This window comes from Lepidothrix coronata, unplaced genomic scaffold (genome assembly GCF_001604755.1).
Source record: "Lepidothrix coronata isolate B3197 unplaced genomic scaffold, Lepidothrix_coronata-1.0 Scaffold11, whole genome shotgun sequence".
Lineage (NCBI taxonomy): Eukaryota > Metazoa > Chordata > Aves > Passeriformes > Pipridae > Lepidothrix > Lepidothrix coronata.
The window spans coordinates 6,529,581-6,549,091 of NW_016690191.1; the positions used below are offsets into that span (position 1 = coordinate 6,529,581).

General features: G+C 38.7%; 1 protein-coding gene across 10 annotated transcripts in view; it reads right to left on the minus strand.

Moving 5' to 3' along the window:
* The window catches only part of ADAMTSL3 (ADAMTS like 3), a 180,465-nt gene that overhangs the window by 53,095 nt on the left and 107,859 nt on the right, over positions 1-19,511 (minus strand). For 9 of the 10 annotated variants that reach the window (XM_017805094.1, XM_017805098.1, XM_017805099.1 and 6 more), the window contains 5 exons: positions 12,661-12,735; positions 7,176-7,333; positions 6,089-6,200; positions 3,279-3,417; positions 1,678-1,728 (listed from right to left, as the gene is read on the minus strand). In XM_017805094.1, the coding sequence (XP_017660583.1) occupies positions 1,678-1,728; positions 3,279-3,417; positions 6,089-6,200; positions 7,176-7,333; positions 12,661-12,735 (535 nt within the window). Of the gene's footprint in view, positions 1-1,677; positions 1,729-3,278; positions 3,418-6,088; positions 6,201-7,175; positions 7,334-12,570; positions 12,636-12,660; positions 12,736-19,511 lie in introns of those variants that run through there. The other variant, XM_017805104.1, reaches the window with a different exon arrangement.

Sequence of the window (19,511 nt, forward strand, 5' to 3'; positions counted from 1 at the left end):
AGCATGTAAGAAACAGGTAAGAAAAGAAAAAGCAAAAAGAAAAAGCAAAAAGAAAAGGTGGAAGAAGTCCAGCAGAACCAGCACAGGCTAATGCATTCCAGTTACTTGACAGGGAACAGCACAGACAAATCCGGCTACGTGGGAGCAAGACCTGCGTCTGCACTGGACCAGAGTCACCTCATGATGCAGGTAAACAAACCGTCTGTTTCAGCTGCTGTTTTCTTTCAGAAATTCCTGTAAGAAAAGCTTTTTCTGCATCTTTGTTGTGTTTCCTTATGAGCCCTCCCAACAGAACACAGCCTGTTTCCTCTCTTGTTCCTGCTGGCACCAACTCTGAGCCCTGCTTGGCTGCCTGCTATTTTACAGTCCTTACTCTGAAGCATCTCACAGGAAGACCATGATACCTTCTGACAGGACACACCGAGGTGCTGAAATGAGGTGGGCTCTGTCTGTAGTTCTTAGAGTTTGAAATAAGAGAACCTGCCCACAGCTTTATCGCAGACATAATCTATCTCACCACAGTGTCATGCAAACGTGCTGAGCACAGTAAAGCACAGAAAGGGGGATCAAATTTCTCTTCCAAGTGGTCTCCGAGCTCTAAGTGGTTCAGAAGATGAAGTACTCATGTAAATACATTGTGCTGAGCTCCAGAAGAGATCTCAAGCACAAAGGAATTGGCAGAAGAAATGGAAGGGGAGAGAAGCAGAATACAATTAGAGAACTTTACAGGATAAAGCTGTAGAGGAAAAAAAATTTCAGTCTGTGTATTACAGCCAAAGTACATCACAGGACAGCAGATCCACAAGGACAAATTGCTACAGAAATAAACTATGACATTTATATCAGCTGTAATCAGTAGCTCCACTGAGCCATGCAAGTCTATGATTTCATTCTTATTACTTCATATCTTTACTTCTTTAGAAAAATACACATTATTCATTTCATGACCTAATAAAGCAGAGGTTCAGCTCAGATAAATATGCATCTAACTCCACCAACTATAATTCATTACATTAACAATAAATGTGGCTCAATGCTTTTTAGTCCTAACATTCTTTACAAAACATCTAAGGCTTCCAGAGAAGTTCTAAATCCTTGTAATTGCTTCAGGTAAAAAAAAAAAAATCAACAACAAAAAAAGGCAACAAGCTGTGCTCTGATGACTTCATGTTTGACAAGACATATTCAGACAATTCAGTATCTTGAAAGTGACATGTCAGTCTTGATGTCAATAGACTACAGATATAAAAAAACCCAGAAGAATCAGACCTCTCAAGGGAAAAAGAAATTCTGGAGTCCTGTCTAGGAGATCTGTCCTAAAGAATTGCATACAGCTTTAAAGTAAAAACCTTTCAAGACAAGAATTCACACATGCAATTTAAAGAACATGCTCTTCTCAGCACTACAGCAGAAGGCGGCTTAGGGGGACAACTCTTTATTTTAAGACTTCACATTGGTATTTTCAAGAAGAGCATATTAACCTCTTACTGCTAAGCTAATCATCCAGAACATACTGAATGAATCACAGGCTTCAGAAATGTTTACAGGACTGTTTTAAACTTGCTCTCCTGTGTAGCAAAAAATCAGAAGATGTTTCATTATCTTAGTATTCAAGTAGTGTGTTTGCAGTGAAAATTGTGCTGATGTTGACACATGTGCTATCCTGCTTATACATACCGAGGGAGTGGCTGGAAGTGATCATAGGGCATGATTTCTTTAAATCCATCACTGTCAAAAAAAATAAATATTGCATCATTATTTCTCATACCTGAAACTGTACATCAAGTACACACTTTTATGTGATCATGCCTTAAGTAAGCAATTCCCAGTGAGAAATGAAGGAATCTTACTTCATTACACATTAGCCTGATGTTAAACAATGACTTGTATGATCTTACCTTTCCTGTATGGATAGAGGACTATTCACCATACAGTTTCTATATTTCATACCACCATAAAATATTAAATGAGCAAGCCCTCAGCAGAGAAATTTATTATCAGTGTTCCTTTAGATCTGTGCCACTTTATTAACAAGAAAATATTTACTTATATCTCTAACAAAGACTGCTGAGGAACATGAGTATCAGTGAAACAAATACATCACAGGATTTATCCTAGATAGGTCCTGAATGGTGCTTAGGACCCTTCTAGAGCCTTAGAACCACACAGCATAAAGCCTTACTCCCAATGCTAAAAAATATGGTATTATATCCAATAGTACTTCCCCTTTCCTGGCTGTATAAACTAAATTTGCAAGTTAAAATATAATTACACCCTTTCTTTCCCTAATTTTCCCATTCCAGCTATGGAACATTTGGCACCCATTGCCATTAAGCTTTATTGAAGTCCTTCTGCTCCATACAGAGATCAACTCTCCAGGAAAAAAAAAATCTTGAAAGTCTACACATCTATAAATGTTAGAGGTCACTATCAACAATTATGTTCAACAGAAATGAAAGGAAATGGACAGTTTAGCTATAGGAAATGAAATCCATTGAGAGTGTTTCCTTTTCTTCTTGCATATAACTCTGGCTCAGCCAGCTGGCATGTTAATGCAAGGTTCTGGGACTTGATACTGTGATGTTATTTTAAGATTCTTTAGCACAGCCAGGAAACCTCACCAGACAATCCAAAAGTTAGTTTTAAATACTGCAGTGCAATTCAATACAATTTATGTGTACTACAGCCTTTATAATTTGGCATTAATATCCTGTGGCATTTGTACCACAAGGACATTTTCTTGGAAAGATTTTTTTTTTAATTCCTACTTTAAAAAAATCCAAACAAGTAGCCCCAAGCTTTGATTCTTGAAGTGTCAACTCTACAGTACCAATGAAGAATCAAATGTTTATGGTAGGTAAATGAATGAACCAAGTTTAACCATGTGCAAAACTTGTGCGCTGACTGGAGCTCCTGTCTGGCTATTGAGAAATCCTGAATGGCAGCATCAAAAAATCCAAAAGTAGGCAAGCAATCTGTCCTCCTCACACAACCTCACAAAATCCTCATATTAGTGCAGTACTACTCAGCAAAAGACAATGCAGAATTAGCCCTCAAACAAATTGATATTTGCAGTATCTCTGTATAAGCAAAGTGTTCTATTCTGCAACACTGAAGAAGTGCCTCAAATCTATTGGCAGTGGTATCAGCCTTTAAGAAGTGCAATAATCAACTAAGATTAAGTAGCCCTAAAGAGGAAAAGAACTGAAATCAAGTAAATACAATTGCCTGTTCCTTAGTAACTGACTATATCAGACAAATTTATTTGTCATACAGACCTAGAGGGGCAGGGATCCATGTTGCATTCTTTTAGCTTGGGCTTTGGTTTCTTGTTTTCTGGATGATAATGACAATAGTGGTCAGGAACAACACGCTTCAGACGAATGTCCACACACTCAGCTGAATTAAGCTGATAACCTATTGCAGAAGCAAAGTTAAATCTTGTTATGGAGAGAAATTTAAACACCTTGTCCCCTGCTCTCAATAATGTGATGCCCATTGAATTAATTTTCTGGATTACTCTTTTTCTGCTTGCTTTTAAACAAGGAAATGGTGAGCAGGAACATGAAGGACCAGATTTTCATTTAAGGCAATTCAGCATAACAATTATACTAACCTGTCTTAACACTAGGTGAGATTTTGGCACTTCATTCTAATAGTATTATAAGAGTAAAGGCATACATATTTTCACATTACACAAGAATATATGTAGTGCACCAGCTCACCTGTCACAAGGCAAACCTACAAAGCCATATGGTTCTAGTACATGTTCTACAACTTATAACTTCCCTCCCCTGAGGAGGAGTTACCATGTATGTTGGAGAGCTATATTACACAGTCATTCATGCTAAAAAAAATAAATACTTAAAACAGAAAGCCAGAGGAATTGAAGACGAGATCCAGAAACATTGCTAAGAAACTGCAGAAAACCAAGAAACAGCTTCAAGAACATTCCTAGTTGAAGAGCCAACAAAAGAAAACTTGAACTACTTGGGTAAAAAAAAAATAAAATTCTGTGTGGATACTGGTTATAAGAAGGGATCTGAGTTTTATAAACCACTAGATTCTTTTTTGGCTAAGAAAAAAAGACTCATTCAAAAAAGCTTATTTGGACTTAAACCAAGGAGAGGAGGAGGATGTTCTGGTATGTGCAAAGAAAAAAAGTTTGAAACCACAAGAATTAAAATCAAATAGTCTCAATAAACTAACAGCACAAGTCCCAGTGTCTACCAAAAATGCTAAGTATTGTATATCAATGGCTTCAGTTGTGTGTCTCTTGGCTGATCCAAAGTGTCTTCATGCATGAGAGTGATAACCATAAAGAACTAGACAGTTCCAGTGCTCAAAGCATCTATGTTCCAGATCTTAGAAGTACTGGAAGGACCCAGAAGATACACCACTTGCAAACAGAAGAAACACAAATTTTAGCCATTCTTGCTCATTAAAGCTTGACTGTGCTTTCTGAGATGCCCCTTCCAACACAGGGAGATTAGAGAACTAAATGTAGAAGCAGCAAGAAGCAAGTGAGGAATGGATTCTGATGCCAAGTCTCTGTTGTTAGGAACTTCTTTTTTTACTGCCAGTACAAAATGCCAAACAGACTATCTGGACACTAAACCCACTTTCAGATAACAGGTTAAAGCCAGGCAGCTGCAATACAACTTTCCTGCAAGCCTCTGTAATATGCTGTTCCTAACACTACTACTTTCATGACTGAGTAGCTTAGTTTTCATGCTTCTTCAGTCCCTGTTCCCCCTGAGGATTGCCAAGCCCCACTGATAAAGGTACCAGTTTCATATTGTAGGCAGCTACAAAGTAGGGCTTCAAAACCCCTGGATAATTTCAAAGAGATTGACATGTAGCTATAATTTTCAAACCATAACACCAGTCTGAATAAGGTTGGATTTGAGCCAATACCTTTGAAGGTAAATACGTCCCTTGAGTTATCCAGTGTTTACATGTAGTCCTCAAAAGTAACTGTGAGGCTTTATACTTCTTCCCTTGTCAGATAGGTTAAGGAAAAAAATTATAAACACAGTGTGATGGAATCATCAGAGGATATGTATTGCCACTCACAGCTCCAGCAAGAATCACACTTCATGAGGCCAAGTATCTCGTAAGATACAGTAGTTTCCTGTGGGACTACATATTATCCACATATATTGTCTGCATTTCAGATTACAGGGAGGTGCAAGTGCCAAAACGGATGGTCCATCAAAAGATCTCCAGACTCTGCTTGTACTTTAAGCATCTCTCACTCTCTTTATTCATGTCCCAAGTAACTATTTAAACCATATTTGCACTCTCCAGAAAATCCCTACATCAGTATCACTCGCATCCTGGTCTGTTTTGCAGGTGACCTGGGTAATGCTGGCTGAAGGGAAATAGTTATCTGCAGTGTCACACACCCCTCCTACCATGAGGTCACGCTAGTTTTGCAGAACCAGACATGACAAGCAGTGGGCTGGGCTGGATGAGCTGTAGCAAAGCTGAGCTACACTTCATCTAAGCTGCAGTGTTTAAACCAGGAGTAGCTGCTACAGTGCACCATGTGCTGCTCTAACTACCATTAGGACCAAATGCCTAAGATCAAAGGTATTGATAGTAGCTGTTCTTTAAATTCTATTTACTTATTCTGCTTTCTGTGTAATTAATTTCTCAACAAAATGTTTTAAAACTCTCCCTCATGTCTACTGCTGAGGCCAGGAATACCATCTTCCTCCATTTCTTGATTATTCTTATTTTAAAATATCTCATTTTGTTTCTTCGCTTACTTTCCTGAAATATCCTTTATGGATTGCGATTTTCCATTTTGAATGCCACATCCTTATTTCTTAGTCAACATTCTTACTCAAATGAACATTGTTTATGGAAGAACATGACTTCAAGTAACATAACATACAAAAACCCCTATGCTGATACTGGCTTAACCAACCTACTTACCTTCTCTGTAATTTATTTTGCTGAAGAATTACCAGTGTGCAAAGAAACACAAACATTTAATCAATAAAAACGCAGAGTAAAGGTTGTAAATCAGATACTTTTGATCTTCAGTTGTTACCACTCCTGAAGAATTGCCATTACTTACCTCCTCCACATGTCACTGTGCAGGGGAAGAACTCTGTTTGTCTCCACTGATGACTGATGGGTTGATAGAAAAAGAACTGAACCACGCTCTCTTTTGATCCAGAGTACCTGGTCTGAAGAAATTTCCATTAAAACACATTTGTGCACTGTACTCAACAGTTCATGTCGTTTCAAATCATAGTTCATACATAACAGCAGTGCAGAGAGTAAGATGGTAACAGGCATAAAATCTCTATAAAGTCTACAGTAACCATTAAGTTCTCAATAGCCAAGCATTTGAATCTTGCTTTTTCCCCCCCACATTATTCAAGGTACTAATGTGACTACTCAATCATCTATCCTGGAATGGCAGAGTTCCTAACGGTATTCTGTTTTATTTCTTTTTCAGCAAAGATTTTTAAATTTGCTGCAGAGAGAAGTCTCTAAGTGATCCAAGCACACTAATTCACAGCCAGGCAAGTCTAACTGCACATGGGATACTGAAGGTGCAAAAGGAAAACTACTGAAACCCTATTTCTGCAACGTAACCAATAAAGCCAAGTAGTGTGATAATATTGAAATATTGGTCATTCCCAATGGCATACTGCACGAGTGTCTTCCTTTGGTTGTCAAATATTGATATGTTTCTGCATATAAATATCTTAATGTGTGATGCAAGCCATTGGTATGTGGTCTGGGTAGAAAGAAATTTAAAAGGATTAGAAATGGTCGGTGGCTGGATCAGCAATGTCTAAGGGAGATCGTAGGGCACTGCTGGAAGCAATGCTCAGGTTCAGTAGGTGGCAGTCTGCAGTTGGATTAACTCAGTCCCCTGCACAGGGTCACACTGATATTCTTTCAGTAACACTAAAACAAAAATCCTGGCCATTTTTACCGTTACAGATCCTGTGGTACTTCCCACCACAGGAAAGACATTAATCTTGTAACATTTTAAATTGTTTGGATTTACTTAGCATAAATGAACTCTGGACTGTAATTAGGATTCCTTAATTCCCAGCTAAAAGATTTTGTTGCACTGCTACAACCTGATGGACACCCACCCACCCTGCTGCACATACTTTATAAGTTTGCACATACACACATCCCACCTTGATAATGAAATCTGCTCCAAGAGGTCCCTGGATCTTTATGATTTCCCTGTCTGTACTCTTCTGAAATTCAACAGTTGTATTTTCAATGACAAATGTTCCAGGAGCATTGAAACTGTGCTCTCCCTTTTCACCTTGTAGCGTTTTTGATTCTATAACTAAAGAAGAAACATGCAATTGGTTAACTTAAACAGGATGTTTTTGTTTTCAAGGAATTCAGAAAGTAATGTTTATAACTTTGCCTTGCAAGTGACAGCTATCTATGTGCATTAAAAGCACCCAGAGTATCTGTGAGAATATTAGCTGCTTCAGGTTATAGTCTATCAACTGCAAGACATGTCAGCAGAGGAATATCTGTCTGAACACACTATTCTTTCATACCAGAAGCACTTCTGAGACAGCTTTTCCTACACCAAATGCTTTGTAGCACTTGGTGTAACCAACAGATTCAGCAGAAAAGCTGAAAGAAACTCAAAACTGATAGAATCAATATACAGAAAAATAACCCATACTTCCATGCAACTCAAAAGTCAAGCAATCTCAACAATCAGTCTCCACAGAAGCCTGAATGGTGCCAAACTCATCTGACACTCAACTCAATACCTGTATCACTGTACCAAGGTCATTAACTCCACTCTGAATATTTCCCATGTGAGGAAAAAGGGCCGGGAGGTGGGCAGCTGCCATCCCAGAGGGAGGGATGGCCCTTTCCCAGAACTGGTGGTGATGCAAACCCTTTTTGAGTTGTTCTGCACTCCTTGGAAACAGATTAAACTAACAGCCCACAACCTCCAGAAGACAGATGAAGCATTTTAGGATTAAATCACTTCCAGCAAACTGACTGAACTGTGAGTGGACAAAGCTAAAGGAAGATATTCATAATGAAGGCAGAATTTTGGGCTCTGTGTAATACAGCATAGAGGCACAGCAAGATACATGATTTCAAATACACTGGTCTGGTTACAATCTACCAGAGCACTGCATGGGAAAGGCATGAATCTCAGATGAGCTCAAGGCAAGCTAAAAGGAACCTTTTGATGAGCTATAAATACTTTCTTTCTCCCACTACCTTGCCTTTTTTGGTACTTTAAACAGAGTTACCTAAGTCAGGCTAGATTAGGATAAAAGCATCTGGTTTTACCTGCACTGAAAACATACTCTGAATGCTGCAGTCCATCATTACTGTTTTCTTCCTTCATATTTTTTAAATAAACATGCATTCTGGAGCACCCCCAACAAAGCAAGGAAGGAAATGATAGAATAAATTAAATTTCCTTACCAACATTAACCCAAGCGTCTAAGCATTAGGTTCCACTATGCTCACAGGTATAACAAAGATCACATACATGGCTGGAAGGAAGTTTAAGGAAGGATATGCTTCTAGGAAATGACTTTATGTTGATCACGGGATATGAATCTAGTGGTGAATCAAATGTGCTTTGTCAAAGAGAAAAAATAAATCTCTGGAAACCAATGTGCCCCACTGTCCAACACATTTCCATTAGGAAAAAATAGATATAAATAAATCACAGAAAAAACAAGTATTTAGATGATTACTACATAATTTTTTTTGTCACTTTCATGGAAGTTTTCTTTCCTAGTTGCATTAAAAAATAACCTGTTAAAATATCTGTAACTCAGCATTCTTGGATTAGGCTTCTGCATGTCCTGACCCCAAACTTACGCTGCTTAACAGTGAGTAATAATGCATGGTGTCTGTTGTTCTCTCATTTTGTTGAATAAGAGTAAAATCAGCAAATCTCAAGTACTTCCAATTCCACATAAAGTCAGTAGGATACTCAGGAGTACGGGACCCCTTTAAAACTAGCATTTAAGATTACAAGGCAGGACATCCAGGTGGTGCAAAAACACATTAAAAATGTTATTTTGGTGTCCTGAGCTGCATTTCCTTAGAGTCTTTTTGCTAGTTTTCTTAATAAAAAAAAATAAATCATGTTTTCCTAAGCAGAAACCAAGAATATTGTTCAGCAACCAACAACACAATAACTCCCTGAGAGCTGACATATGTTTACATCAGAGCTATGCTAAATGTGGATCCAAAGCATGTGTTTATTTGCAAGGTCTAGCTATACAGTGATGGTCTCTAACTCTGGAGGTCACACCACTGAAGCTTAGAACAGCTGCTCAGATTTTCCCAGAAGTGTGTCACACAGGGAGATGAGCTGTTCCACAGCACAACAGATAACCTCTGATGCAATACACTCCTGCTCAGTAGTGTCTAGTGCTTGTCATCACAGGCTTCTAAAACAGAGTGAAACGAAGCATCTAGTATATTTAACACATCCAGAACATAGTGATTCTTATCAGGGAGCAATTCCTTCCCAAAAAACTACTTCATTGGTTTTGGAGCAGTAACTGAGAACAAAGGTTTCCTCAACTCTTTTATAGACAAGGTTTAGAAAAGAATTCACCAAACATTAATTTGTTTTACAGGGTCCTGTTATACTAGAGAGCTGGGGAGTTTGACTTCAGCAGTAAGCTTCCCCATCCTAAGTTAGGGAAACATTTCCTTGAGTGGTCTTTAGGACTCCAGATGTGCAGAGTCACATGGACAGGAAATTCTCTGGAGTGCTCACCTGTTTCTGTGCCTAAGAGGACAATCACTGGTGCCAAAGACCTATAACTGTGTGTCTGTGTGTTACTTCCCTTACCTCAACAAAAGGAATGTTTCCCCTTGGAAAAATGCTTTGCCCAGCTGTGCATGGAAGCCCTACAATGAAAAAGCTCCCATGCTCTTGGTGGCAGAAAGGAGTAGGGCAGCATGGAGTGGGAAACCCACTGGAGATACCTCACTGTGTAGAGAGATGTATGGAAGAATTCCCAGGGATTACTGTTCAAAGTGCAGTAAGCAGCAAGTCAAGTTGCTACTCAAAAGCTGTTTCTTTTCCATGTGATTAATTTGTAGACAGCACAATAGAGGGGCCCAAAAAAAACATGCATTTTTTTCAAAATGCAAGCAGCACTGTCTTCCTCTCAGCATCCATCAAAGACAGAGCAGTGCACAGATGCTCAGCTAAACACTGTCACCTAATGCAAATCACTGTGAACAGAGAAAAAAAATGACAAAAATCAGTTCCCTTTAGTGGTGTTTAACCTCCCTAAGTTCATGAACTCAGTTATCTAGCATTAGCCACTTGTAAAAATATTAGCTTCTGGTTTTCCTGTTTCTTCTGCTGGAGGATTAATTTCAGGGAACTTTCAGTCTTTCTTTTGATTTTAATGCTTTTAAAACAGCTGCTAGAAGAGCCATAATACAGTCCAAATCAAAAACAAAACCAACACAATGAAACATTTTATTCAGACCCATTTTTGTGCTAATTACTTGGTTATTTTCCACCAAATCTTTCACAAAACCCAAGCAGACAGAAGTACAGGCGGGACCTGTTCGTAAAAAAAACCAAAGTAACATCTTTGCTTTCTGATGAATCTGTTGTCTGTTTTAAAGTGCCCATACAGACAAATAAAGCACTTTCTAACCAAAGAAATGCAGTTGTTACTCAAACAGTAACTGCTGATTGCAAAACAACGCTCAGAGCATTTGTTTCAAATCCATTATATGCTACATCTCCAACCACATTTCCATTTTTGATTAGTCCAGCAGCTGTGTTTCCCTGGAACAAGAGCAGATCATAAACCCAGGATGAAGCACAACAGAATACAAGATAAAGGGAAAAGTGCCAGACACTCCATAGTGCTCTTCGAGTGTTTGCTGGTGCTGCTGACTTCACTTGAAGAACAAATACATACTGGCAACAGGAGGCAGTATAAATTTTAACAACAAGTAGTCCCTGCTTCACCTGTTAAATTCAACTCCTTGCAAGTCAGGAAGAACATCTCTGACAAATGGAACCTGTAATTATAGGTTTGTTTGTTTGTTTTTTAATTCTGCCCTTAGTTATACCAGCACGTCCACACAGAATTCAATGAATTTGCAGACAAAGGATCATTCGATATTTTCTGTTAAGCAACAAACACCCACAAACAAACACAGAGTGGAAAGGTGGAGAAGCAAGTTGTCCCAAAGCACACCCCAAGAAGGGTTCTTCAAGACCTGGCTATGAAACCAGAAGCGATTGCCACCTCTCTCCCCACACCAGCTCTCCATTGTTTTTCACCTCTGTCATTTTAATTTTAGGTAAAAAAGTCTAAATCCTCCCAGATTTGCAAACAGATGTGCTGGGGGAAGTGGTTAAAGGAACATTTCACAATTCTCGTCCAGCTGGAGAGCCAACTAACAAAGGTGATGCCAAGCCACAGCTTCTTTACGGAACCACCCTGGGTAGGAAGCCAGGAGCACTCTGTGCTTAGTTACCGTGTTGCCGCTGCATTCCTCAGGAGCTTTCCAGAAATCCCCCAGGAGCCACTGAATCTAGTACTTTTTCCTCATACAAAACTGCAACAACAACTTCCTTCTGCAGAAGTACTTAAAACCAAGAGTCCTGACCTGAACTGGTCAGGATCACTCCTTCCTACATCCCCTGCAACAGTATTAAAGGAATATTATTTATTTTAATATAAGTTCAGCTGTATACATTGTTGATGTCACCAGTATATCTGGAAGTTATTTCACTCTGGAGCTGTTCTGCAGTGGGAGTTTTGTTCAATTTTTTCTTTGAAAGAATGTTACAATATATTCTTGAAAGTAAACAAATAGATTAGCATTTTTCCAATAAAACACATTTCTGACTTCTGTTTACAAATCTCAGAAGTTCTTTTTATTTCTGTGATTCAGACTAATTCTGCCACTTTTGCTAATAAAAAAGTTGTTCAAAATATTAAATTAACAGTTTATTTCATTGCTTGGTATGGCAAGCTTACAACTGAAATAATTAATTCTCTATGCAAACTAGGCCTATGGGTAAAGAAATCACCACAAATACTGCCATCAATCTTACAGAAAATATTAGGAAACATATGTCTAACAGAATAGCAAACTGTTTCTCATTGGTGGCATGTAATGACCAAAAGAATTACATGGAAATAGCACTTGTGCAGTTGTTCTGTACTTCATTTGTACCTGGATTATTCAGCCTTGAAATCCACTCACTGACCAAGTGTGACCTCACCTGGAATATTTACACCACCTCAGATGCTTCAACAGAAATCTGGTGCCAAATTATACAAGTGTTACTGATTCCACACACAACCCTTTGGAAGTAATTTTTTTGCATGTTGCTCAAGAGTGTAATGTATTTGAGACATCTTACGTAGGAATTACTTGGTTTAGAAAGTAATCAGTTTAGAATCAGTTTAGTAATCAGTATATATACATTTTCTTTTTACTAAGCAGACTTTCCAGTGTTCTCTAGGACTATCTCCAGGCTGGATATTAAAGATGGGAAGAGGAATCAAGGTATCAAGGTCATGATCTTACCCATATTCCCACAGTTTGGATTAGTTCAGATAAAAGGTTCTGGTTTTATCTCCTGCCTATGTATAAATACATAAAACAGCTCAGTCATACCAAGGTGTGCTGGTCCTTTCAGGGTAATTCTCACACTGCGACTCCCATGTGGAACAGCAATCACAGTTTCTTCCCCTAGGAAAATTAAACAACTGTATTAGAAATTATCTTTCATCGGGGAATTTGTACATCACGTAACTACACTGAAAACTGTCAAATGTGTCCAAGAAAATATTTCACAGGTTTCACAATTTTTCTATTAAAAACAGTATGGTATTTTATTAAGTACAGTATACTGAGTCTGTTTGCTATGTTCTGCAACTGTTCAGACCTACGAATGGACCTGCAAATCTTTCTTGCTCTTGGAAAATGATTTGCTATTAACAATAACGAACGAAATGTCAGTTGTGTGTTAGGAACATATTTACACTCTGTTGTCCTAGTTTTATTTCCTAATCACTGAATTGACATAAGGAATCTGCTAAGTAGTCCTTACCCCTTACAAAAATCTGCAGCTGTTCAGTCTCATTTTGCCCACACCTCATTTCCTGCTGCAGGTCACAACTTTAATAAGTGACAGGACTTACAGGAAATAAATCATCTACTTAACACTAACCCTTAACCAATTACAGACCAGTTAAGAGCAAATATATAATAGCTATAAGGGATACGTTATAAAAGAGTGTCTGCATCTAACTTACCATATAAGATCATTTCTTCCAGTAAGAGCTTCAATTTAAAATTAACTATAAACCAAACCAGCCCTGAGCAGGACATGTCAATACAAAACAGCTTTTGGCTGCCTGAAAGGCTTCTTCATACATAAAAGTGCAACACACTTACTTCAGTGCATTTTACAAAGGCAGAAAGTTATTAGTTTCCATTTCAAATGTAGGAAATCTGTGATTTGCCCAAGAAAATCGAGTTAACAGTCAAATCAATAGACTAGAGTCTCTTGTGCCAACAAAAGTAGCGCTCTCAGGAAAGGGTATGCACAGGGATATCCACAAAAGGAAGAGGGAAGCATCCAAGGGGCAAAGTACCAATGTGCTGTCTCCCATTTCCATCGTCACCCAACTGTACATCTCCTGCAAGGCAGGACTGGCAAACACGTGCCCGTTGCAGGTACAGCCCACACAAGATGCTCTGCTCAGTGATGGCACCAACACACATCCAGTGGCTGGTGCAGAAGTTCATTTTTGCAAATTCAGAAACTAACGTGATTTGAAGGTCAGTGATACACTGGGGCCAGAATTACTCATACAATATTTAGAGGAAGAACAGTTGAGTTTAGTGTTAACTAAAAAATAGTTGAAAAATGTTTCTTTCCACTTTAAACCAGACTCCCTTATAGTAGATGCTAAATTATCAGCTTCTGGTTTACATCTCCTTAGCATAAGTATGAAATCCTGCCAAATGTTCAGGATACTTCAAGCAAATGCTGCAATTATTCCTTCTGAAATAAACACCTTCTTATGTTACAGTTTTTATATCGTCAATTTCTAGGAAGGACATTTAAATACAACAATTTATTTTGGATGTAATAAAATATGAGCTTTATTAATTTCATACTTGAGTATTTCACCAGGGTGAAAAATACTACAGTAAGAACAATAATACAGCTAAGGAGTCCTGGAAAAAAATGTTAACTACTGAACCATTTAATATCTTTTTGCATCTTGGTTTTTCATCAGATGAAATGCTAGAGATAGCCAGAAGATAGTGGGTGTGTATATCTTTAAAGTTAGGAAATAACTACTGAATTCACATGTGCTCTACAGTATTTGAGAGAAAGCAGGTTTGAGGGGCCCATATGTCCTTACTTGGTCAGGACTGTATCCCATCTCGACAACCAAGGAGCAGTCACAGCGCAAAACCTCAAATAAAAGTCTGATTATGACCAGTTCTGAACACATGCAACCGCTGTTCTGAAGTGGAACCAAGGGCAGTCCATGCTGCACAGACACAGCCCAGGTTTACAAATGTGCAGATGTGTGTAGGACTGATACTCCTGAGAACAACCAGGGTCGTCCTGCTGTGCTTCCTGCACCTCCTCACAGAGAGCTCTGCTCGCCTCGGCAGACCCTGCTGATCCCTTTTCAGGATGCTTCACATTCCTTTAGCAGTACTACAGACATTCCACCCTCACCGAAGCACTCTCTGATATGGTCCAAAAGTCTCATGGGGGTGCTAAATTTGGTGTTTCTCTGCAGCAGAGACAATATTACCAGAAAGCATTTTATTTGCATTAGAGGAGATGACTAAGTTCACTGCCACAGCAACACTCAACCTCTGCAGCCCCACAGACCTGTCGAGAAGTCTGACAGCAGATTTTTGTAACCTGACTGAGACAATTATGACTTAGGGCAGTCTTTCCATGAGAATAAGTAAACTATAGGAAAAACTAAAAGTGAGATTTTTGGAATTCTGAACAAAGATGAGGGTTTTGAAGAAAAAGGGACATAACCAACCCTAAGGGACTCCTCCTTCTAAGGACAGCTGTAAGTTCTGATGAAACAGTAGTTATGATTGTCCAGGTCTGGCTCCAAAACCATATATTCCAAAAGTCTCCAATTCTCAGTTGAATATAATTCATATTCTTAAAGAAACACAAGGCTCTGTAAACCCATTTAAAAATGGTTATGCTGTACATTTTCCATTAAATCAGTAGGATCCACACAGTTAAAAGCAGTGAACTCTTAAAAAAACATAAAGGGAAATTGCTACCCTGAAATCTATTCTTAGAATTTTCAATTGTCTTTTCTTTCCCTTATACTGTTTCTGTCTCTTTGGAAGTTAATTGCTGATCTTTGTCTAAAGCTGAAAACGAATAAGCCCCAAATCATCCGGAACATGCAAAAACACTAGACTAAAATCTGAGCTCAGATTAAGGCTCACCTTAAAAACTCAGAAACAGGTGAGATACTGTGTCTTTCTTCTAACACTGCTTCCACAGAAGGGATTCCAAGGGCATGTGAGTCATCTTTCTCCAGCACCTGCTTGAAATGGGCTTTTTGCTCTTAACCCAGGGACTCTCAGCACACACACAGCACACACACTACACACAGCACTTGCTGATTAAGCTCCTGGATTGCTTTTACTTTAGATGTCAAGGTTTGATCCTGGTTCTACGGTGTTAATGTGGATTTAGATTTTGGATCTCAATGAGAGTAAGATCAGACTCCCTGCTATGGTAAGACTGGGAGCTAATCCCTAGGATCAAAATAAAGGAGCCACATTCCTAAACTCAATCCAATTCAGCAGGTTTTATTTATTTTTCCATGTGGGCCATGGTGGACCCATTTACTGTTTCATATATGGGCCAGTTGGGATTTTTCCCTCTCTCCTCATTCAGCAGGCCAGAGGGTTTATTTCAGGTCTATAAAAACTGTTTCTTTCCATGTATTTGCTCAGCACTTATTTGCTAGTTCCTCAGTTCTGATCGAAAAATACAAATAACAATAATCCAGGAACAACTACCAGCACACGGGAACTAAAAAGCTCAAAATATTTGGAGTTTTATTGCCATGACTTCCCTCATCTACTCTAGCATGAGGCATGATTTCAGAAGTCACTGCTGCTGGGATATGTGCTGACCTACGACTGACAACAATCTGGGCAAAGGCAAACACGTGCTCTTTAATAGATACCTGAACTAGGTAAGTATGTGCTACTGAAAGCAGCAGTTATATATCTTAACATTAAAAGTCACATTGTAAAATGTGTATGGGCACATCCTTTCTGTCCTCTGAGCCCTTCCTTCTCCAGTCTCATACTCTCGCACTTCCCTGTACCTCTATCCCTCTGTGCACCAGCCTTATGACTCAAAGCTGCCTCTTCAGCTGGGAGTGCCACTTCTCTGCATTGCTGAGCAAGTACTTCTAAGGTCTTGTAACCCGCTTTTCAGACAGTAAGGCCTCAACTCAGTCACATACTTACTACTTCTGGACACCTCTTCTCCACTTTGTATGCACTGGAGAAAACATACAAAGATGTATAGTAAGCAGCCCATCAAAAGAATGGATCTCAAGAAAATGCAGTGCAAAATTAGTAATGAAATAGCCAGTGTTCAGGTAAGACAAGAGAGATCAGTAAAGTAAAGAAGGAGGCTTCATATTAGCTATAACAGCCCCAAGTAAACCAATCAAACTAAAGAGATGTGCAGACTGAAATAGCTGGTGCTAAAGACCCAGCATCCGCACTGCACACATTGCAGGTGCTTCACTGGGACTAACTCCAGCCTGATCCACGGACTGCATAGTCAGTAGCTGTTGGAGAATATCAGGTGCTTTTCTGGGACACATCTTCTGGTTTAGCTTCATCAACACAATTCAAATTTATCCTCTCCAAGACCATTCCATGATGTGAACTGATGAGCAGCGTGTTAGGACCTTGCCGAAATTTGCTTTAAAAAACACACTCCTTATCCAAAATGAAATGCTAATGTGTTGGCACCTATCCTTCCACATACACAGTTTTCATGCCAGATCAGTCCCAATTCCCTCTCCTGGCTTTACACATAGTTGATTTTTTCCCTTCCTCTCCAAGTGTTTTTGACTCCATCTCCCACCGCAATTCCTTATCTAATCTCAGTCGTCTTCTCTTCCTATTTTCCTTGACTCAGTGTATCTGTACAGCCAGGCCTGTATCCTCCACCCACCTTTTCATATCAGTCTTTCCTTCAGCATATGAACTAATGTCAAATCTTTCTGTTCAGCCAGTCTCATCTTGTCTTTCCCTCTCCTTATGTGATCTCCTCAGCTCTGGTCATAAGTTTGAAGGCCAGAAGAGTTAGAAGCTCTCCATAAAGTCTCTTTTGAATGCCTGAATGTGAGGTAGACATCGTAGAATTCAACCCATGATACCTGTTCTACACTGCAGTAAAGTAGAAAAGCAAGAGCAACCTCATGGAAAATTTTTAACAGTCCATTTCTGTTAATAATGTTAATTTATTCTAAGGAAGCTGCACACATATGATCTGTATGCAGTTGGGACTTGTAACAAGCCAGAAAACACTTGCAAGGATTAGTTTTCAGAAATGTCAGCTGTTAACATTCAAGAAGCATCTTGCAAGAAAAGGTAGAGGTTTTTTTGTTTTTTAAAAGATTGTCATAAAATATATGTTGATGTTCACAGACATTGCAAAAGACTTGTCCATGACCAGAAGACCACTGCCTGCCAAATTTCAAATCCCTGATCTGTGATCAAGTCCAACAATGGGGGATGTTAAGACATATTAAAGAAAAGGTTTCAAGAATGTTTTGACAGTGGGAAAAAACATATTTTTCTCCGCTGTGTCCTTGGAATACGCTGAGTTGTTTTGGCTGAATTTTCTCCAAAACATTTACCTGGCATGAAAAGTTTCTGACACAAGTGTTGAATTTTGGCAAATAATCCGTTGTGTAAGGTGAAGTATCAGGCAATCTTGACAACTGGGGTTGCTAGCTCCACATATATTGATTTCAAAGAGGGGAGAAAACGTGAGGCAGCAAGTTGTCACAAAACTGAGCCAGCTGATGACATTCAAGAGGTAGCTGGGCCAAAGACCTCTCTTTAGATAAATGACCAAAGTGAAATTAGGTTTCTGGTTAAGTGTGCTTGGGGATGATGGTATACAAACATTTGACAAAAAGTGACCAATGGTTAGTTACACAAGTGCCACAGGAAATAAAGTACATGGCGAGAGGAAATTCAAACAGTTACAAAGCCATCGACAGTGAAAACTCTTGTAAGAAGCTTTTTAGCAAAAAGTTAAGAAAGGTAAAACTTGCAAGTATCTTGCAGTTTGGGAATTAAGTAAAATCAGACTAGAACAAGTCCGTGCCTTCAACTTCACTCCCTGTAAATTTCTGAACCAGCCTCTTCTCTTCTTCATTGGTATCAGAACCAGAACACTTTCCTACTGTTTCTTGCCAACAATAGTGCAGAAAGCAGAGATCAGGGCCCAATCCTACAATTTTTCCATGTGCAAAAAGGGCAGTGGAGTTAATGGGAGTTCCATGCCTATAGTACTAGAAACATCAGGCCCATGATATCTCACTTCCCAATGGGACGGTACATTTTACAACCTATTACACTTTTTGTTTGAATATCATTAGTCAAACCTTTAATCATTTTACCAGAATGTTAGAATCTGGCTTGCTGGCAGAAGTTTAACTTGCTTTGTCTTTCAAAGGCAATTAAGTGCTAGTGGAAAAAATAAAGAACTTTTGAAATGACCATTCATTTCATATTTGCAAAACAGTAAGCTCCCTTTCAGTGCTATTTAGTTTTCTGATCAAAGACATTCATTTAATGTAAAAACATGTAAAAAAGACAATAAAACAAAGTGAGTCCTTTATGAGAAATCATTTGCCATCAATGCCTAAATTTCTTTGTCTAAAGTAAGGACTAAGATAACCAGGCACTTTTATTTTCCATTATGCCTCTTTTTTATAATAAAATCTTTGGCTCTTGCTTCCCTTCCAGTTCTTTAATTTGCTTCATTGAATAGTAAAATTCACATCCTGCTCACAAACCTAAGCTCCCTCTTAAATACACGTCTGTCATGTGTCGATATTTTACTTCCTAACACTAGTTCTGAAAGCTTCCAAATAACTATGCCTACCTTCACTAATACATTAGGACAAAGAAAGGATGGCTTTATTTTCACACACAGGATGATTATATGGAACTGCTTCCACAGTGTTGAACAACTTGACCCAAAAAAAGATTTTGGCACTGTCACAATACCAAGGAAAACATCAAATCTTCTGACTTTAGTAGCATGTGTACTGTTTGGCTTATGTCAATGGTAATTAATTCACATCATCCATCTTCCTGCAGTGCAAGATAAAACCAAAACTTGGCATAACTGACATCTTTCCTCAGAATAATCTTTTTCGATCTTTAAATTTAAAGAAATCTTCAAG